At 43.4% G+C, this 23,131-nt stretch overlaps 1 protein-coding gene across 1 annotated transcript; it reads right to left on the reverse strand.

The window, feature by feature from the left end:
- Positions 1-2,152: 2,152 nt before the first annotated feature.
- On the reverse strand, positions 2,153-7,075 carry LOC132403753 (maestro heat-like repeat-containing protein family member 1). Its single transcript, XM_059987415.1, has one exon. It carries the CDS (start codon positions 7,073-7,075, stop codon positions 2,153-2,155), a length of 4,923 nt encoding a protein of 1,640 aa, XP_059843398.1.
- Between the last annotated feature and the right edge of the window lie 16,056 nt (positions 7,076-23,131).

Here is a 23,131-nt window from a genome sequence, read left to right on the forward strand (position 1 = left end):
ATAACAGATAAAGTAAGAATAATGGAGCGTGTGAAAGGCCCTGCCCCGATGAGTTACAATTATTACTAAGCAACGCAGTGGTTTAATTATTGGAGTACATATGTTTCTTGTGTTTTATATGCATTGAAAGGTTAAATATATACTATATACTAAGACAAATGCTTGACTAACTGATGCTAAATAATACTGGAAATTCTTGTTCCGACTTACATACAAATCCGATTTAAAAACGGACTCAGGAATGGAACTTGTATGTAACCCGGGCACTGCCTGTACAGTGAAAAACTTTGTTTTGCATGCCATTCATATAGATCATTTCATTATCTCAAGTTAAACAGTGCATTGAGGCAGTACAAGGCTCTCCCCATGGAGGTAGTTCTGCCACCTCCTATTTCACTTCTACTGGTAATTGGTTTCTTATTGGTAGACTGGTAAATTAAATTGATAAGTTGACTGTGTTATCATCACCTGAATAGAGCAACAGTGAAAAAATCACATGGCCTCCGTGCGATTCATTTCATCATTTCAGTCCATCAAGATACAAAGGAAAAGCAATGAAAGAATAACGTGTTCCAGTTACAGAGAAAGTGCAGTGCAGGTAGACGATAAAGTGAAAGGACATAACGAGTTAGATTGTGAGGTCAGTGCTATCATTCTAGGGGATTGATCATTATGCTTACAACAGTAAGATAGAAACTAGTTTCGGGTGTGGAAGCAGAGCAGTGATGCAACTAGATGAGCTGCTGCTTCATAGCTTCACCCACCCATTTCTGTCCTAACCTCAGATGCTGCCTGTGTGGAGTTTCCATGTTCTCCCAAAAGCAAGCAGTTGATTAACCTTTTGGGTGATGACGATCAGAAGCTTCTGGGGAGAAAGGAATTAATGTGAAGGCTATGATCAGGTGAAAACCATGAGGTGATGCTGGAGGTCACAAAGAACCAGGAAAGAGAGAGGCTCATGGGGAGAAGGAAAGACTAGCAAATGTGTCCAAAGTTACTATAGTCTAACAACATCATAGAAGAAAGGTTATTTGGCCAGGATATGAATAAAGGAAGGATATGAAGGATATTGCTATTTTTAAGCTGCAATCTTTGACACTGATGTCTGGTATAAGCAGACTGGTGGGTCAGATCTAAACTGAGATAAACTCCAGCCCAGTCACATTGATCTCATCAACAGCTCTCCAGGAGGAGCTTTTCCTTCCTTAATCTCCCCCAGGGTATGAATACAGAGAGGATGTAAAGATAAACAAGGATTAATTGGGCTCTCTGTAGAATAAAAGAGCAGGAAGCACACATCAGGTAAGGAATCATCTGTGGAAAAGTTCAGAAAAAGTTAACATTTCAGGTCTACGCCCCTTCGTTAGAGCTGCGAATAGAAAGAGAAACACGGTTGTTTGCAGTAGGAGAAAAGGTGGGCAAGGGGTTTGTAGAAAGACCTCTGAAAGGGTGACACCAAGTTGATTAATGGAGACAATTATGCTTCTTTATCTGTGCAAAGATGAAGCTGTAAGCTCTGCCCAGCAGGACAGAAATTGAGCCAAAATAATGACAAGTAGAACTGATCAATTCCGATATGGACAGAAGTGTGAGTTTCCTAAAGCTGGAGAATTTGACATTGAGCCTGGAAGACTGCAATGGAAGATGAAGTACCTTACTTCAAGTTCACTTTGGGTCTCATTGTAGCACTTCAGGTGCCAAAAACAGAGATGAGAGTAAGGGTCAGATGGCGAATTAAAGTGGCAAACAGCCCAAAGCTCGAGGTCACTCCTACAAACTGAATATAAGTGCTCAATAGAAATATTCACTTTAAAATGTAGGACCTCAGAACTGAGAGTGATGTATCCAGTTTTCCCCTTGTTTAAGGACAAGCAGGAATATGGTGAGGTTGAAAGGGAAAGTGATTCATTGGATTTAAAATACATTCAACTTATTTCAGACAACAACCAATCCATTGATTGAAAAATTAACTGTTTAATAGCCTTAAAATGATACAGCACAAACAATGATCATTATAAATTGATGATCATTTCCAACTCACACCATCAAGGAGCCAATATCTCAATCTTTTTCCCTCGTCATTGGAAATGCCTGACATCAGGAAGAATTTTTCACCAGGACCCAACAGACCCCAGTCCTGACCTGACGATGGTCAGTACATGTAGAGGCGTTGTATTCCGATTACCGTTTTAACCCGAACACTCTGCACGTGATCTGACAGCAAAGTGATCATCTTTTGGCAGATCTCATTTGCAGCTGGCGACCTGGGATAATCCACTATTGCGTTGGGCATGAGGCAGCTTGCCAAGGTGACCGCGTTCTCCCGCATCTCGGTCTGCGGGTTGCTGAAGAAGCGGGCGCAGTGTTGTACGTAGCGGATGACCTTGCTGGAGAGATCTTCACCAATGTACAGAGAAGCTGCAGTCAGGTAACTGTCATAATCCAGGGGCCCTTCCTCGGAGTCCAGCTCCGCAAACAGTGCACACAAGCGCTTTGACTCCAACAGTGGCCCGAGTTGTCTCAGAATGAGCCTGCAGGTTCTCCTCACCTCATCGTTCCTGTCCTTGAGGTGAATCAGCAAGCTGACCAAGGTGGAACACAGCTGCTCTGAAAAGATCGGGTCCCGCTGCATGTCCTGAAATCGGAGCAGCTTCCATAGGGTGCAGAATGCCGCGGCTCTCACCTTATCCTGCTGGTGTTCGAGTAGAGGTTCAATGCCCAGTACTACATAAGTCAGGGTTGGCTCGGTGTAATGTTGGGGCAGGCTGTCCAAGGTACTAGAGAGGGTGCGCATTGCCTCGTATGCCAGCAGTGTGTTCTGCTTGGAGTTCATGTCCACGAGCGACAGCATTAGAGGTAGAAGTTTGCTGGTGTATTTATCCCCCTCATTACAGGCTCCAGCATTGCCCAGGCCTTTGACAGCCAACCACTGGACCACGGCAGAGCTGTCGAGCAAACACCGAAGCAAGATGCTCACCAGTGTGTCAGTAAGGAGCAGTTCTGACACCAGCGTCTGGCAGAGAAGCTCCCCGAAGAAGGCAGCCACTGTAATCCTCTGGCTCTCGTGGATGCTGGTGAGGACCGGTGCAAGTTGTTCAACAATGCTGATGAGGTGTGGCGCAGCATGGCTGGCCACAGCCCCCGCTAGCAGGGCAACCCCTTGATGGTGCACTTCCGGCCTCTTGAGCAAATCCCAGCTCTCATTCTTTGCCAGGTCTGTATTGCTGTTCTCCTCCTGTCCCAGTAAGACCTGAAGGATATCCACTGAGTAGTTGCAAGCCATAACGTTAAAGGGCTTCAGGGGTGATCCAGTTTTCCTGTCTGACTGGATTCTAAGGAAGTCCCAAGGAAGCCGGGGCTGGACACTGGAGCTCAGGTGAATCAGAACTGTGCTGAAGAGCTGGGGGTAGAGACTCCCTATCATGGTTACTGAATGCTGAGAACATATTATCTCATGAAGAGTGTAGATTACAGCCAGAGGCTGATGCATCAGAGAATTTGACCCAGTGCCCATAAACGATTCCTTGCTGCTTTCATACAACAGCTTTAAGTTGTCTAGTAGGTACTTAATGGAGGCGGCGGCAACTGAATTGGTTTTCATTAACAATCTCCACACTTCACCAATGTGGTTATCAAAAGGAATTGGATAACTTAAGAGGCAGGGCAGTGTCACTGGCATATGCTGGGACACCAGATCAGAGATGAGAAATGTCACCATCTGTACCATCTTTGCCTCAGTGATTGTCTGCAACTGATGGTGCAGTGCTTTGATCATTTCTGGGACATCAGTGAGGTTAGCCCCGCAGTTCGAAATGAGGACATGGATGACAATCGAGGTTGAATGGGAACCATCGGTTTGGTTATCTGTGAGTCCATTGAACAAGGCGAAGAGTAAACTTTTCAGCTGGTCCTGAGCCATGCACTTTGAGAGAACACTTCCTAGCTCAAAGCCAATTTGAAGCATGGAACTCTGATTGAGCTGATAAAGCTGCTGCTTAATGCTTTTTAGATGGTCTACCTCAGTGTCTTGCTGGCTTGCAGATAGCCCTTTGAAGCGTAATTGGATACACAGAAGTATGTATAGACATTCAATGGCCGTCACCCTTACAGTGCACGAAGGCTCCATGCATCGAAGCACCACACATCCAATAATGACCCCCAAGTTATGAGATGGAACATCATCACTGACATCAGCTTGTTCCAGGTAAAAGACCAGAAGCTGCAAGAAGGTCTCAATTGCCATTTCTCGTGTATGCTCCTTGGCTGACTGGATCCACACCTCCATGTTTGTAAATATTGTCTGAAGCCCAGTGCTGGAAAGATCCAAAAGGAGGAGCTCCTTCAAAAAATCCAACAGGGAGGCCATTGTCTCAGTGAAGAGCACCTGCCTCTCCTGCATAGTTATGGTAGGGTGGTCACTGACGGCACTCTCCTCTAGTCTAGGCAAACTGAAGACAGCATTCAGGCATGTTTGAATCAACTGTGCACTGTCCTTTAATGGTGGCTGCAGCTTTAAGAGAGATGTGCAGGCATTGATTGCAGACTTACGGACAGGGGTCACCATCGCCTCTGTTGGCTCAGCCTTGATGAGTTCTTGCATATAATGCAACAGCTCTGCCTTTCTGCTGAAGCTATAGTTCGGCTTTGCGATGGCTTGGATGGCTGCCACTGACTGTGTCACAGTCTTGATCAGGCCTAATTTCAAACTCAGGTCCCTCACCTCAACCTTCATTCCTAAGATCCTGATATTATAATGGTTGAGCACGTTCTCTATAATCTCATTGTCTATTCTATCCAAAGTGAGTTCCTTTGGAGAAAATGACATGACATGCCCATAGCATAAAATGAGCGTGCTTTTTACCTTGATTACCTCAATGTTCTGCTGATCCTTTATAATCTGAAAATAACTTGCAGTCTTCTTAAAAATGTTTAACTTTGCAAATTCCTTCAGGCTAGTCAATGTAGTGTTCAGATGGGTCACAGCACAGTACCCAAACCCAATTGCTATACCTTCCTTCTCCAGAGATTCACTATGTTGCACAGTCTGCAGCATCTCTTGAAGTTTCCGCTTCACTAATTCTTCATCCTGGCTAAGTTGCAGCACCACACCTAGACACTTATACACAAACCCCTTCTCCTGTGAGACATTGCTGTGCCTGTGAAGGTGGCTGATAAGCTCCGTGGCAAATTGACTGGCCCATTTCTCGTCTGCAATCAATTCCAGTGTCTGCAGCAAAACCTTCACCAGTTTTTCTTCCCACTGGCTCTGCAACAGAGATTTTGAGGAATTCACCTGTAGATAGTTGAGCAGGCTCAGAAATTCCCTCTCCCAAACTTGAGGTGCTGCTGGGTGGATATCGGTGCCCAAAACTCGTAGCAGAGCTAATGCAGGAGTACATCTGCTTTTCCCCTGATTCAAAGAGGAGGACATAGTCAGGAGCCTGGCCAACAGCGCCTGAGGCCCAGGAATATTGGAATGCTCCTTGTAATTGAGAAGATATTCCGTGGGCTCAGCTTCTGCTTTCTTCATTGCAAGATACACCAAAGAGTTGCAAATCGTTGCTAGGGCATTTGTACATCGAACTGGGATAATAAATTCAAAGAGCAATGGCCAGAGAACATTGTCAATGGGTAAAGCTGTCAACATTTCCATCAGTTGCTCACATTGCCTCTGTAAGTTCTGGTCAGTGACCACATCTGCTATCTCGGCTAAGGGATCTGCTGTGTTGTTCTCATTCTCCGTAACGGGCAGACCACACTGCCGGATGATAAACTCCACCATGTCCTTACCGCCATCCAGATGCAGGTAACTGTGTGTGGCCATTGTATATATGACTTGGCTGAGCTTTGCCTTCACCCTGTTGTCGGTAGCCAGAACCAACAACTTGGTACCAGCCAGAATCTGACTCTTCTGACTGGCCATGTAGAGAGGAACCGCGTTGATCAGGTGATCCAGGACTGTCAGTGTTCCCAACCGGACCTGGCTGTTGTTGATGTCCAGTTTCAGCAGCAGGAACTCTATGATGTGAGAGGTGAATGCTGGTGTTAGGAGTTTGAAGCAGCAGAGGATTTCTTGTCGCTGCTTCCGTACATAAATGTCACTGGGCTGCCAGAGGGCAGTGCAGATCTGCCTGTGTAGGTTGCTAAGCAAGCTGTCAATCTGCAAAGCCAGCTCTTCACTGTTTCTCTCAAAGGCTGTGTGCAGAACACCATACAGACCCTCGGTGATGCAAAAGTCACTGGAGGTCCCCCGGTACAAGGCCAGGATTGTGGGAATTAACCTTGGCAGTTCATTCTCCAGTTTGTCAAAAGGTACAAGGTGGGTAATCTGTCCTAATGTCTCGACCACTGCTGTGTTGACATTATCTTCATTTAAAGGCAGCCACGTATTGAACAGGATGTCATAAGCAGTGGAGAACTCCAGGAAAAATAGATTCTTCTTCACTGTAGGGTCTGGGGCTTCCTCTATATCATACAAGTATGCAAGGATGCTTTCGCTGAAAATTCCCAAGGCAAAGCAGAATACCCACTTGGTTTTCTCCTCCGTTACGAAAGGAAGCAGAGCGACCAGAGCTTGGAGAACAGGTCTCAGTAAAGGGATGACAAAATGCACGTGCTCTTTACAAAGGTTGGCTAATGCCAGCACCACAAAGAAAAATGGCTCTGTCTTTGGCTGAAACAGTGAAAGGAGTTCATCAAAAGCCTCCTTGGTAAACCAATGGCCCACGTTGAGGAGGAGCCTGGTTGCAACCTCCTGGTGCTCATCAGTCACATCCTTGCATCTGGTCATTTCTGAGGAAGCCAAGGTGATGAGTTTTTTAGCCACTGTCCTTCCCAGCTTATCAATGTTGTCCTTCACCAACTGCACCATCGCCTTCAGCAAATCTGTGCGGCGCGCCAGTGGCAGGTGCTGGTGGTGAGTGATGTACTTACGAAGAAATGTCAGGACACCCTCTGTATCAACGCACCCCAGTTCCTGCAGAGCGTTAAACACTGTCTGACTAACTAAGCTGTCAGAGTCCAAAGGCACCTCAAGTAGCAAATTCAACAAAGCTTCCATTTTTCCACTTGCCATCTTGACTCTAAGTTGCTCTGGAATGCCCGATATCCCAACTTGTCTTGCTGCTGTTTTCAGAGCAATCTCTTTTTGTCTTCGATTCCTGGGCCAGTGCTCTGGATTCTTGCTCAGAGTCGTCTTTCTTTGAATGGTTTTTATCCTTCAAGAATAATTGTACTTAGGAACCAAGGAACTGAATTACAGCTCGTTATCTCCAGTTTCCTACAGTATTATTTCTCGGAGTCAATTAAATTTGATTGCCTTTTATTCACTTCTATGCTTTTGTTGAATTCCCATTGATTCAAGTCAGTGTAGAATGTACTGAACAGACTACATCTGTTGAGAACTTCTTCTTATAATAGCACACAGACACAGGCACAATGGAACACAACCTCTCAGCTTCTCCTCACAGATCTTCACAAGCGCTGATCAAGTTTTGAAGTTTAACTTTTGTGATTTAGGCTTATTTCCTTTATCTTTCTCCAGTACAGGCCTAACTGTCTCTTATGATTAACAAGACTCCTTGAAGACAAAAGCTTCGTGTTGTGTGCAGAGTCTTGCTCAGAATGCAGCCTTGATAGATATTGTTGATATTGTCACGAAAGCTCTCCTTATCAACACAAAGGTGACAATAATGCTATTGTGACATCAGGGAAATGAATCATGTTTTTTAAATCAGCTTTTTTGATCCACTACCCAACAAACAATGGATTTTAGCCTTATAATTCTAATAACATTTAATTATTTGGTTCTCCTATATATTCTGCCTCTTGTTTCAAACTGTCCTCTCTCTTTTATCTCTTCCCATGCATTAATAGTGCTTGTCATTGATTAAGGTAGATATCTATTTCCTAAGTTATTAATTTATCCTCTGTATCTCATTTGCCTCACAAGCTTACAATTTCTTCCCATGTTGAGTCCTTTCTCTATGCATCCAATTATGTTCTGAACATATCTTCAATGTCTCAACAAATGCACATGATTTCAGTGGTAGAGTAGACTTGCCTTTTGCTCTGGGGATCTTTGTAAATATTAATATGCTGTGGCAGATTGTGGTGTCAAATGATGTTCCCTTATAAAACACAATCCACACGAAGTTCTCAGCTTGCCTGTGTAGATCTTCGTATGTGGTGACTGAGCTTTGAGTTTCAATCAGATTTGTCTCATTTAATTTTTAACACAAAGATCCCCTTTCTCTCTAATGATTACCTCAAGCACAGCAGGGGGATGCAATCAGTCCTCAGAGGGATTCACACTATTTCCTTGCTTTGTTAAAAGGTTTATCAACATTGAAGTTTGCCAGCTGGGTTTCCTCACAGCCAATCACAAGCATTTAACTGCAGCCCATCCAAGGGGCAAACAAGCTTTTCTCTAAATGCCCACTCTACAGTCATTTCCTGTCATTATGCTGTACAAATTGGATTGTGATGTCCAGTGGCTAACCTGCCAAGTGCTGTCTTCATCCAATGAGAGTGAGCTTATCAGCCGAAGGACCAATCACCTGTCAGTCCTTTATTGATTGATCACAGGCAATCTCAGCAGCAGACATTTCACAAGCTTTACCCACGACAAGGTGTCCTTATCTACCTCTCCTAGATCCCTACCTACACCGGGAATGGGAATCTAAAAAATTGCATAGGCTCAGGTCTAAAACAGAGGCATCACAGGGTACATTGTGGTTAAAACTTCACCTCTATAAAAGCTTATAGGTAAGAAGGAGTCCATTCAGTCCATTATACATACTAGCTCTCCAGTTGAGAGGGGATACTTGAACCTTCCTCATGACCAAGCATGTATCCAATTTATTACATTTAACTTTTATTTCTGCTTAAAGACACTTTAACTTACTTCTTACAGAAAAATTATTTTATCTCTTGAAAATTTTACTTATCCTTAATGTGTGCCAAAAAACATATGATGCCAAAATGGAAAGGAGATTCAGTAAGCCGCTAATAAATGTTATCTCTAACTCTCTGCATATTATTTACAGGGTTGTCCTTATGATTTTTAAGGTAGAGCAACTTGCTGGAGGAACTCAGTGGGCAGGCAGCATCTGTGGAGGGAAATGGGTTCTAAGAATAAACCTAGTAATTATAGGCCTGTCAGTTTGACGTCAGTGGTGAGTAAGTTAATGCAAAGTATTCTTAGAGATGGTATATATAATTATCTGGATAGACAGGGTCTGATTAGGAATAGTTCAGCATGGATTTGTGCGTGGAAGGTCATGTTTGACAAATCTTATTGAATTTTTTGAAGAAGTTACGAGGAAAGTTGATGAGGGTAAAGCAGTGGATGTTGTCCATATAGACTTCAGTAAGGCCTTTGACAAGGTTCCACACAGAAGGTCAGTTAGGAAGGTTCAATCGTTAGGTATTAATATTGAAGTAGTAAAATGGATTCAACAGTGGCTGGATGGGAGATGCCAGAGAGTAGTGGTGGATAACTGTTTGTCAGGTTGGAGGCCGGTGACTAGTGGTGTGCCTCAGGGATCTGTACTGGGTCCAATGTTGTTTGTCATATACATTAATGATCTGGATGATGGGGTGGTAAATTGGATTAGTAAGTATGCAGATGATACTAAGGTAGGTGGCATTGTGGATAATGAACTAGGTTTTCAAAGTTTGCAGAGAGATTTAGGCCAGTTAGAAGAGTGGGCTGAACAATGACAGATGGAGTTTAATGCTGATAAATGTGAGGTGCTACATTTTGGTCCAACTGATCAAAATAGGACATACATGGTAAATGGTAGGGTATTGAAGAATGCAGTAGAACAGAGTGATCTAGGAATAATGGTGCATAGTTCCCTGAAGGTGGAATCTCATGTGGATAGGGTGGTGAAGAAAGCTTTTGGTATGCTAGCCTTTATAAATCAGAGCATTGAGTATAGGAATTGAAATGTAATGTTAAAATTGTACAAGGCATGGTTAAGGCCAAATTTGGAGTATTGTGTACAGTTTTGGTCACTGAATTACAGGAATAATGTCAACAAAATAGAGAGAGTACAGAGAAGATTTACTAGAATGTTACCTGGGTTTTAGCACCTAAGTTACAGGGAAAGATTGAACAAGTTAGTTTTTTATTCTTTGAAGCGTAGAAGGTTGAGGGGAGACTTGATAGAGGTATTTAAAATAATGAGGGGGGATAGATCGAGTTGACGTGCATAGGCTTTTTCCATTGAGAGTAGGGGAGATTCAAACAAGAGGACATGATTTGAGAGTTAGGGGGCAAAAGTTTAAGGGTAACATGAGAGGGAACTTCTTTCCTTAGAGAGTGGTAGCTGTGTGGAAGGAGCTTCCAGTAGAAGTGGTAGAGACAGGTTCGATATAGTCATTTAAAGTAAAATTGGATAGGTATATGGACAGGAAAGAAATGGAGGGTTAAGGGCTGAGTGCGGGTCAGTGGGACTAAGTGAGTGTAAGTGTCAGCATGGACTAGAAGGGCCGAGATGGCCTGTTTCCATACTGTAATTGTTATATGGTTATATGGACAGCCAACATCTCAACTTTCGACCTTTCATTTCATCCAAGTGAAGGATCTCAACCCAAAACATCAACTCTCCATTTCCCTCTGCAGATGCTGCCTGACCTACTGAGTTCCTGCAGCATTTTGTGTGTTGATCCAGATTCTAATATTTACAGTCTCTCTGTAATATAGTTGGCCATTTTCTTCTGGAGAAATTTAGCTCACTGCCTCACTATTTCAGATTCTTTACTTATTCTTGCTTAAATCAATGAGTGACTTAGGAATTTCACTTACTTGGGGAACCTGAAATTGTCCTCCTGAGAGCAATGAAAGACTAAGAAGAAATTCTATTGGTGCTTTCAAAACTGGAGTCAATTGGTACTGATGCTACCATATTTGTAATCAGATACAAGCTAAAGAGCAAAAGGTGCAGGCAGGACTATACTGTTACAATCTGAAACACTGTCTCCAGAATTAATGGAAGTAGAGTCAAAATTCTCCCTCCAAAATTAGAGAAAAGGACTTGGAAAGGAAAATATTACAGGGTTATGCAGAAAGAGGATGCAGGCAGAAGGACAGACTGAAGAATTCTTATAAAAGCCCAAAGTTCACCTATTATCTTGCAAAACCAATGGTTCCATTCTTTAACATTCTGTAACTGGTTTAACAGCTTATGACTGGGAGGTGGCTGTATCTAATGGAAACCATTTATCCTGCTGGGATCATAATGACCAGTGAGAGAAGAAGCCTAGCGTAATAGCTCACTGGCTGTGATTACTTTCCTTGTTTACTCTACTCCACTACAATCTCAATCCCTAATACTTCATTCATACAGTTGCCACACGATTCCTGATAATCAAGCGAGGTCTCCTGAGGTACCTGTGCCCAGTGACCTCTGTAAGTTGGGGCCTGAGCCACGATCACATCAGACAGAATATTATGTAGACAATTTTTTTTTAAACAAACATCTGTTGGTGGATCTCAGTGAGATGAACGATGTGGTGTCCCCGTTTCCTATCACACCCAAAACGTGCAGGTTGGTAGTTTAATCAGCGGCTGCAACTTGCCCCTTGGACGTACGTGGGTGCAGAACCTGTGAGCTTGATGGGAATGGGGTCAGTGTAGGGGTTGTGCAAATGGGTGTTTGATTACCTGTTTTCATGCGCTGAGTCTTTCTGACTTTATTCCCAAGTCTGCACTAATGATATGTATCTCCCCATTCCTCCTCAAGCAAACCACAGTAAAATAAACCATCGGTACACCTACAATCAACCTACTTCATTAATGTTAAAAATCAAAGACTTCTAACACATCTAACAGTTCTAACCATACTCTGAAATATCACCCCTAAACTAATGCTTTCTTACGACTCTTGAGAATTTCCAAAGCCACTCTATCAACTGCCGTGCGAGGAACCAAAGTGGGTTATATAATGATTAAGTAATGTCCTGTCATTTTGTCCTGGATGAACACACACACAATGCTGGAGGAACTCAGCAGGTCAGGCAGCATCTATGGAAATAAATAAAGAGTCGACATTTTGGGCTGAGACCCTTCTTCAGGACTGGAAAAAGAAGGGGAAGATGCCAGAATAAGAAGGTGGGAGGAAAGGATGAAAGAAAAGCTTGAGGGTGATAGGTGAACCCCAAGTGAATGGGAGAGAGAGGAGGAATGGGAGAGGGGAAGAAGCTGGAAGGTGATAGATGGAACGGGTAAAGGCCTGGAGAAGAAGGAATCCGATCAGCGAAGAAAGTGGAGCATGGGAGAAAGGGGAGGAGGAGAGGCACCAAGGGGAGGTGATAGGCAAGATTGGAGAATTGAAGATGAAGGGAGGGAAAAAAATTACTGGAAGTTGAGGAAATTGATGTTTGTGCCATCAGGTTGGAGGCTACCTAGATGGGATATCAGGTGTTGCTCCTCTAACGTGAGAGTGGCCGCATCATGGCAGAAGAGGACCTATGGACTGACATGTCAGAACAAGAATGGGGATAGGAATTACAATAGCTGACCAGCAGGAAATTCCACTTTTTCGCAGATGTACTCAACAAGGCAGCACCCTCAAACTTCATCGCATAGCCCCAACATAGAGCAGACCACATTGGAAGCACCAGATACAGTAGACGACCCCAACAGATTCACAGGTGAAGTGGAATGACAGTTTGTGGCCATGGATGGAGGTGAGGGAGGTGAGGTGAGGGAGGTGTCTGGGCAGATGTAGCACTTCTACCACTTGCAGGGATAAGTGCCAGGAGGGAGAGCAATGATAAAGGACAAGGGGATCACAGAGGGAGTGATCCCTGCATAAAGCAGAGAGTGTTGGGGGAGGTAAATATGTGCTTGGGGTCCTGGATCGTTCTACTTTCTAATGCAACCCAAGATCCTGAAGGCTCGAGCTTCTCAGGATTGGTTTTGAATCTTCTGTGACCTGTGCACAACACTGCCCAACTATAAATTTGTTAAACAAGCACCCGAGTCATATGGGAGAACTTCTCTGAATGTGAGATCAATGCAAACAAGTGATTCAATTAGGGGAACAGGAAGTTGGCATCCCAAATGACAGAACAAGTTGGTGCAAGTTCTCGAATAACCCTGGCGTTTATGAGGTAATTCAAGTAATTTTCAATTTAAAGTCCACTTGAATCGCACTTATATAATTTATCATTGGCTCTGCTTTCATAATTTCAAATGCAAATTTGGTTTATGACTCACTAAGCAATTCACGTACGAATCTCATTATACACTCAACAACACACACAGAATGCTGGTGGAACACAGCAGGCCAGGCAGCATCAATAGGGAGAAGCGCTGTTGACGTTTCTGGCCGAGACCCTTCATTATACACTGATTGCTAAAATCCAGTGCTAGCACAGTTTGAATGTACCCACTAAAATACTGATTTTATAAGACGATTGTCATATCATTCACTTCCATGTTTTCAGGAGCTTCCAGAGGCCTAAATGTCACTGCGCCCTCCATCTCAGAGACTACTGAAAACTACGTTCCTTCAGAAATAGCTACCCACTCGGCTGTTGCAGCCCATGCTTTTAAGCCATTTCTCTGTCAATGATTATATCACAATCCAACATTGCTCGTCACCCTGAAGGGGGTTATGGCCAGAACAAGAATCCGAATCTGGTTTGATACTGTTGGGATATGTTGTGAAAACTGTTGTTTTGCAGCAGTACTACAGAGCAATACATAATAATAAGAACTGTGAATTACAGTAATGAGCATATTCAGTCCCTATAAAAGGTATTCACCCCCCCCCCCCACCCCCGGAAGTCTTCATGTTTTATTGTTTCACAACATTGAATCACAGTGGATTTAATTTGGCTTTTTTGACGCTGATCAACAGAAAAAGACTCTTTTGTGTCAAAGTGAAAATGGAGTTCTACAAAGTGATCTAAATTAATTATAAATATAAACGCCCTCTTTAATATAATACACCAAGTCATCACTGGTGGAGCCAACTGGTTTCAGCAGTCACATAATTAGTTAAGTGGCGATTACCTGTGTACGGTCAAGGTGTTCCAATTGATTGCAGTAAAAATACACCTGTGTCTGGAAGGTCCAGCCACTCGTGAGTCAGTATCCTGGCATAAACTACACCATGAAGACATAAGAAGACCCCAGGCAACTCCGCACAAAGTTATTGTAAAGCACAAGCCAGGAGATGGATACAAGAACATTTCCAAGTCACTGAATATCCCTTGGGGTACAGTTAAGAAATGGAAAGAATATGACAGAGCTGTAAGCCTACCTAGTGTAGGCTGTCCTGAAAAACTGAGTGACTGGGCAAGAAGGAGCTAGTGAGGGAGGCCACTAAGAGACCTATGACAACTCTGGAGGAGTTACAAGCTTCAGTGGCTGACATGGCATTGACTGCGCATACAACTGTTACCCGGGTGCTTCACCGGTCGCAGCTTTATGGGAGAGTGGCAAAGAGAAAGCCACTGTTGAAAAAAACTCACATGAAATCTCAGATAGAGTTTGCCAGAAGGCATGTGGGAGATTCTGAAGTCAGCTGGATGAAGATTCTATGGTCTGATGTAACCAAAACTGAGTTTTTTGGCCAGCAAACTAAATGCATTATTTGGCACAAGCCAAACACCACACATCATCAAAAACACACCATCCCTACCGTAAAGCACGGTGGTGGCTGCATCTGGCTGGGGATGCTTCACTGCAGTAGGCCCTGGAAGGCTTGAGGGTAGAGTGTAAAATGACTGCAGCAAAATACGGGGAAATCCTTTAGAAAAACCCGTTGCTGTCTGCAAGAGAACTGCAATTTGGGAGAAGATTTGTTTTCTAGCAAGACAATGAACCCAAACATAAAGCTAAAGCCACACGGGAATGGCTTAAAAACAACAAAATTAATGTTCTGGAGTGGCCAAGTCAGAGTCCAGACCTCAATCCAATTGAGAATTAGTGGCTGGACTTGAAAAGGACTGTTCACTCACAATCCCCATGCAATCTGACAGAGCTTGAGCATTGTAAAGAATGGGGAAAATTGCAGTGTCCAGATGTGCAAAGCTGTTAGAGACCGATCCACACAGACTCAAGGTGTAACTGCTACCAAAGGTGCATCAACTGAATACTGACTTTAAGGGGGTGAATACTTATGCAATCAATGATTTTGTAGATCACTTTTGTACAAGATCACTTTGGAGAGATCTGTTTTCACTTTGTTTCTCAAAGTGAAAACTTTGAATCTGATTCTCAAAGGTCCAAAGGTCCAATTTAATGTCAGTGAAATGTATACAATGTACATCCTGAAATGCTTTTTCTTTGCAAACAGCCATGAAAACACAGAAGTTCCCCAAACAATGAACGACAGTTAAATGTAAGAACCCTGAAGTCCCCGCCAGCTCCTCCTCCAGCGCATAAGCAGCAGCAAGCAATGATCCAACGACCCACCCTTCCCCTCCCATTGATCAGTGGCAAAAAAGTCAGATTAAATCTATGGTGATTCAGAAATCAAATGGCAGAGGGGAAGAAGCTGCTCCTGAATTGTTGAGTGTGTGCTTTCAGACTCCTGTACCTCCTCCCTGATGGAAGCAATGAGGAGAGGACATGTCCTGGGTGATTTGGAAGAGTATTGAGACAGAAACAGCTTACAGTGATTGGACGGGCTTTAGGGGTTTTAGGGATTTCCAAAGGCAGGGAAACCTCTCCAGCCCCTACAGAGGCATAGGCTACACACAACATGGAACAGTCCAGCCTAGGAAGAGACCCAACATGCCTGTGCAAACAGGACACCAAACTAAACTGCCTGCACATGATCTGTATCCCTCCATTCCCCAGAAGTTTGTGTGTCTGACCAAATCTCTCATAAGTGTCTCCCTCATATCTGCTTTCACCATTATCCCTGGCAGCATTTTCCAGGCAACTAGCACTCTCTTCTATAAAAACTTGCCTCACAAATCTCCTGCAAACTTCTCCTCTTCACCCTCTAGCATCTGACCTTTCCATCCTAAGAAAAAAACTCTGTCTGAACTTCCAACTTGTCTGTGTCTCTCATAATTTCATTAACTTCTATCTGATCACTCTTCAACCTCTGACGTTCCATAGAAAGCAACCCAATTTTGTCTGACCTCTTAGCTAATACGCTCCAACACAGGCAACAAACTGGTGAAACTCCATTGCACCTTCTCCAAAGCCCCCACATCCTTCCTACGGTGCTGTAACAAGATCTGCACACAGTATTTTAAATGTGGCCTAACCAAGCTGCCACACAAATTTCCAACATGCCCGATGTTGGGTATGCCTTCTTTCCCACTATAGACTTGTTTTTCCACTTTCAGGGACTATGGACTTTAATCTCAGGATCCCCCTGTATATCAGTGCACCTAAGGGTCCTGCCATTTACTGAATACTTTCCTCACACATCTCATCGCCCAAACTGCAACACCTCACACTTGCCCAGATTAAACTCCCTCCGCTATTTCCAGCTGATCAATACCTTACTGTATCTTTTGGCAACTTTCCCTTAACAAGGGAGAGATCCCAGAACTGATCCTTGCTGAACATCACTGGTTCCAGATTTCCAGTCAAACAATGGCCATCCACCACTACACTCCGTCAAATTTATATTCAACTTACCGATCCACCATGGAACCCACGTGACTTAATAGAAACAGTGAGCATTCTCGGGCTTGGAGGAGGCCACAGAGATTACAGAACCAGAATCACAATCAGTTTTATTATCACCACATACGTCGAAAATCCTTCAAATTTTACTTCAGTTTAAATTTAACTTCCACGTTCCTACTTTTAGGAATGAGACAGTCCCTTAGATGGCATAGATTTTGTGTTTGCAGATAGGGTCAAGGAGAAGTTGAAGGTCCGATTTTATAGTTTTATTTTTTATACAACATAGAATGGGCCTTTCTGGCCTTTCGAGCCACACTGACCCCGCAACCCCTGACTGTACTGACTAACCCTGACCTAACGATGGGACAATTTACAACAACCAATTCACCCACCCAGTATGCATTCGGACTGTGGGAAGAACCCGGAGAAAACCCAAACGTTCTAGTGGGAGGACACACAGATACTCCTTACAGAGTCGTGCTGGAATTGAACTCCGAACTTCCAAACACTCTGAGCTGTAATAACGTCGTGCTACCAGCTACGCTACCAGGTTTTTTATTCAGAGAATGAGACGGATGACTGAATACGGAAACGTTTAAAGTGATTTATGGAAGGAGTAGAGGAGAGGGGAGCTTTAGGTAAGTGAATTGTAATATGGATGCATGAATCGAAAGAGAGGTGGGTGCAAACACTCTCATAACCTTCACATGGAGAATATACATCCAGTAATCTTTCAACATGACTAGCTAATTGAATGCCCAGTCTGACATTTCCTCCAATACACCAAGTTCCCACTTCCTGGATTCCCTTTACCCCTTCCCAAGCTCCCTTCCCACTGGTTCTTTTTCCTGCGCTGCCTTTATACTCAATGGAATCAGTACAAAGTCTAGTCCACTACTGTGTAGCATCCCAAAAAGGGCGTTGGAGTGATAGTCAATAGTCCAGAAAATCTGCCGGTCTAGTAGAAATTAAGTACTGAGGGTGCTAGATTATCAAATGTTTCCTGCACTTTCCCTTCTGGCATCGCCCTGTACAAAATAACAAAGTGAACCGAAAGGCAGCTTGCCTGTGGGTCTGTACTCCGTGCGCAACCTGACCTTTCCGTCCTTTTGCAAAGTGAATATTTGAAAGTGAAAATCTATTTTAAAAAACTGCAGAATCTGGGAACTGCTGGTTCTGACAAGTTGGCTGTGTTTCTCTCCCCACAGATGCCACTTGACCTGCTAAGCTTTTCCAGCATTCTCTGCTTTCATTTACTGCCAACTTCTCGTGTGAAGAAGCTGCTCATGTTTCCCGTGCTGTCGATAGCCATCCAACCACCTTGGGAAGCAGTGTAAATTAATCATTACATGCAAAACGAGACATTTGTTATTTAATAAAGCAATCAGTAATGACAACACCATGAGGTTGTGCTTAGGTTTGAGCTCTACATACTGCATACTCCATCCATGACATTGTTCCGTATAAAAATTTACGCCAAGTTTGAATCAGTCATTGGGCTACACTTGTGGCTTAACTCTAGACATTTCACATAAACGAATGCTCTGATTAAGCACAGTCTGACCTCCCAGATGTTTTATGTCAGATTTCTGACCTTTTCCTGTGAGCTATTCAAAGATCGACTCCAACTGAGGAATAGCTAGTTTCGCTCCATCCATCTGCAGTGCTTTCAGGGGCTGCTTGCTGATAACGTCATGTAATGTCATGTTGAGAAATGGTACTGCTTCCACTAGTCATATATCAGTAGATTACATCTTGGAAGCATTGCCACTTAGTTTGGGTTTAGCACTAATAACGCTCCTGGTTGGTGCAGTCAGATCAAACTATGTTTCTGTACAAAGTCTAAAACGAGATATTAATCTGAACTAAACTGAGAATGGATATCTAGGGTGAGTTACAGGCTGGAATTTCATCTAAGAATTCACATTCATTTTCAGAATAGAATAAAAGTGAGTCTGGAATGAGCAGTGAGCTGGAATGTGTCAACTGAAAGCATTCTTCTGCTCTTTCAGAAGCTCATGAGAGTTGACCGTGCAATACAGACTGGCGATCTGGGCATGAAAAAGAGACTGCCAGAGAGGTGCTGTCTTCAATCTAAGGTCAGGGAGTCTGTCTGCCACACTCAGCTTCAGATGAGTATCCCCAGGCTTGGCTAGTAAAACCACTGCATCACAGCTCCAGGGATCTGGGTCAGTCTTGGCTTCTGATGCTGTTGTTGTGGAGTTTACCTGTTCTCTCTGTCACTGAGGGGTTTCCGCCAGGGGCTCTAGGTTCTCCCATCATCCCAAATACATGGATTTACCCTGTATCCCAAATGCATAATGCATTGTATCAGATGTTGGTGAGGCCTAATTTGAAGTATTCTTTGCAGTTTTGGTCACCTACCTAGAGGAAAGATGTAAATAAGGATGAAAGAGTACAGAGAATATTTACAAGGATGTCGCCGGCTCTAGAGGGCCTGAGTTATAAGGAAAGGTTGAGTAGGTTAGGACTTTATTCCTTGGAACTGAGAAGATTGAGAGGTGACTTGACTGAGGTATACAGAATTTGATGAGGTAGATGCAAGCAGAGATTTTCAATTGAGGTTGGGTGGGGGCTACACCAAAGGCCATGGGTTAAGGGTGGAAGGTGAAAAGATTAAGGGGAACATGAAGGGAAACTTCTTCACTCAGAGAGTGGTGAGAGTGTGGAATGAGCTGCCAGTACATGGTGCATGCAAGCTCAATTTCAACGTTAAAGAGAAGATGGCAGATGGAGTTGTTACGGATTCAAGCAACGATAAATATATGAGTTAGGCAGGGGTTTTTATAACAAATAACACGTTTATTAAACACTGAAAACAAACCCCCCCAAAAGTAAACAAATCTCTAACGTAACTGGAAATTCACTGCTGTGTGGCAGCTTAAACAGTTCTTAAAGCAATGAAGCTTAAACAGTTCCTCCAAGTAGTATTGCAAAAGTTCAAAATGCTTACAGACCATTTAAGGGAGAGACTTTTTAAGATGATTTAAATTCTCTTTCACGTCGTGTTGTTGCAATTCCCAGTCGAACTACTTTTCCCACGAAGAATTTTACGAAGATGATATGTAACGGCTTAAAGGCACTGACCTTTCCTTTACAAAACTGTTCCCAATCTTTTCTGCTATTATTCACAGGGATTAACACGAGAACAGTCAACGAATTCCTTCCGAATGAGGATCAAACAAGGTCAAACCTGTTTCACCATCAAAATCGATTCTCCTTGATCTTTTAACTCCCGAACTCCGATCTTCACTCTCCACTGACTCTCAACTAGCAATAATACAATAATAACTGCTGGCAATGACCTTTTAAACTTTAGGCATTAGATGAAACTTCATCTTTCAACTAAACTGCATCATAACATTAAATCACGCATTGGCATGAAGTCAACATGGCAAATCCAGCCACAAACTGCCCCTCCTCACAGGGAGGGGTCCTCCTTTTAATACCCTGTAAAAAAAACCTGTCACATGACCTCTACTGGGGGGAAATGATGTCACTCCACCATCACAAGACCATTACCTCAAGTCCAGTATAGCTTCAACCCCAGTCACGTGACAAGGGTACCACTGTCACGTGCCACGGGTACGTAACAGAGTTCAATCCGGATAAGTGTGAGGTGATGCATTTTGAAAGGACAAACCAGAAGGCTGAGTACAGGATTAATGGTCAGTTACTTAAGAGTGTGGATGAACAAAGGGACCTTGGGGTTCAAATCCATACATCCCTCAAGGTCACTGCACATGTTGATAGGGTAGTTAAGAAGGCCTATGGGATGCTGGGCTTCATTAACAGAGAGATTGAGTTCAAGAGTAGAGAGGTCATGTTGCAACTCTACAAATCTCTGGTGAGACCTCACTTAAAGTATTGTGTTCAATTCTGATCACCTCATTATAGGATGTGGAAGCTATGGAGAGGGTGCAGAGGAGATTTACCAGGATGTTGCCTGGTTTAGAGAACAAGTCATATGAAGCAAGGTTAGTAGAGCTGGGACTTTTCTCTTCGGAGCGTAGAAGAATGAGAGGGGACTTGATAGAGGTCTACAAGATTATGAGAGGCATCGATAGGGTGGATAGTCAGTACCTGTTTCCCAGGGCATCCAGGTCAGATGTTCAAAGGGAGTAATGTGGGAGAAGTTTAGGGGCCACTTGAGCTGGGTTCAGGATAAGTTTGTCCCACTGAGACAAGGAAAAAATGGTAGGAAAAGGGAATCGTGTTTGACGAAACATGTGAGGCAACTCATCAAGAGGAAAAAGGAAGCATATGTTAGATATAAGAAGCAGGAAGTAGGAGGGGCTTATGAGAAATATAGGGTAGCCAGGAAGGAGCTAAAGGAAGGACTTAGGAGAGCTCGAAGGGGGCATGAGAAGGCCTTGGCATGTAGGATTAAGGAGAACCCCAAGGCGTTCTATGCATATGTGAAGAATAGGAGGATGACGAGAACGAAGGTGGGACCGCTGAAGGATAAAGAGGGCAACATGTGCCTGGAAGTGGAGGGGGTTGGGGAGGTCCTAAATGAATACTTTGCTTCAGTAGTCACAAGTGAAAAGGATCTTGATCAGGATGTGGTCGAAGTAGAGCGGGCCTGTGTACTGGACAACGTGGAGATTAAGGAAGAAGAAGTGCTGGATCTTCTTAAAAACATTAAGATTGACAAATCCCCAGGGCCGGATATGATACACCCCAGGTTGTTAAGGGAATTGAGAGAAGAGATCGCAGGAGCATTAGCTATGATCTTTGAATCCTCTTTGGCTGCAGGAGAAGTGCAAACACCAGAGGGCATATGTACAAAATTAAGGGAGGGAAGTTTAGGGGAGACATCAGGGGTAAGTTTTAACACAGAGAGTTGTGAGTGCCTGGAATGACTTGCCAGGGATGGTGGTGGAGGCTGAAACATTAGGGGTATTTAAGAGCCTCTTGGACAGGCACATGGATAAAGAAAAATGGAGGGTTATGGGATTGTGTGGGTTTAGTACTTTTTTTAGGGATTATATGGGTCGGCACAACATGGAGGGCTGAAGGGCCTGTACTGTGCTGTAGTGTTCTATGGTTCTTTGGTTTAGATGGTAGGAGTGTGGAGGACTATGGTCCCGGTGCAAGTCAATGGGAACAGGCAGTTTAAATAGTTTGATGTGGACTAGATGGGCTGAAGGGCCTATTTCTGTGCTGTACTCCTATGACAGGGTAATTGACCTCTGTAATTTGCCCCTAGAGTACGGGTGAGGGGGAAGACTTGGGAATAATGGGAGAATAAAATGAATTAGACTAGGATAAGTATAAATGATCAGAGCAGACTTGATGGGCTGAAGAGCCTGTTTCTGTTCTGTATCTCTCTAGTGATTTCTGAAGAGGTGCAACAAAATCTACTGGTACCACCCCCCCCCCCCCCCCATCACTCATCATCCCTGAATCAAACACCTTCATCACTTACAGCTCTGCTCTTTGTTGGACTTGTTTGTGCCATTGCTTGCATTTCAAAGTGTCTCAATTTAAACATGACTTATTGACTCTTAAAAAGGCATCAGATGCTGGAATCTGGAGCAAAAGTAAAACATATTGCTGGAGGAACTCAGTGGGTCAGACAGCATCTGTAGTAGAAGATGAACCATCAACATTTTGAGTCAAAGTCTTGCATCATGGGACATAGGCACAGCATAGAACAAGACAGCCCTCTGGCTCAAATTTTGTGCCACACCAATTAAACCATTAACATCTAATTAATGTTTTCCCTCTTCCCTGTACTTGCACCATATCTCTCTCTCCTCTGCATGTGCACATTCCTGCCTAAGAGCTTAAACACGTCAATGTTATCTGCCTCTACCAAAACCCCTGGCAGTGCATTTTAGACCCCCATTGTGGTGATATCGGAGCATGCACAGAAATGACAGAATGATTGAGAAACTTGTATAGTGAAAGTGTGGTTACTGTTTGGTGTTGTAAATAAAAGTTCTAGTTTTAATTCTTCCAGAATATGGTTTGTTGTTAGTAACCCATGGTACATACAAAGAACACAACATGGTGTCAGAAGTGGGATCTGGAAGAATAATACTTTCGCTAAACACGAGAGAAGCGAAGATAATCGAAAAAAAGCGCAAACTTTTTCGTTGTTTGCTAACAGCATTTAAAATGGAAGTTTTGCAACCCCATCAACGCTTCAGCTGACTGGAAACATTGCTGAAAACTGGAGAAGCTTTAAACAGGGATTTGAAATTTATTTATTGGCGATCAGAGCAGAAAATAAATTGGAAAAAACAAAAGCAGCGATCCTACACGTAATAGGGGACAACACATTTGAGGTATATAACCATTTTACTTTTGAGAATGGAGATGGTTTGAATCTAAAGGCGATAATCGACAAATTTGAAGCATTTTGTATCCCAAAGCACAATGTGACGTATGAATGGTACAAATTCTTTATATGCAAGCAGAAAGCTGGTCAAACGATTGTTCAATTTGTTACCGAATTGAGAAACTGCAGCTTGAGAAACATATGAGTTT

This window comes from Hypanus sabinus, chromosome 2 (assembly GCF_030144855.1).
Source record: "Hypanus sabinus isolate sHypSab1 chromosome 2, sHypSab1.hap1, whole genome shotgun sequence".
Taxonomy (NCBI): Eukaryota; Metazoa; Chordata; class Chondrichthyes; order Myliobatiformes; family Dasyatidae; genus Hypanus; species Hypanus sabinus.

Coding starts and splice junctions, on each gene's coding strand:
- LOC132403753 (XM_059987415.1), bottom strand. CDS start 7,075: ATGGCAAGTGGAAAAATGGAAGCTTTGTTGAATTTGCTACTTGAGGTG.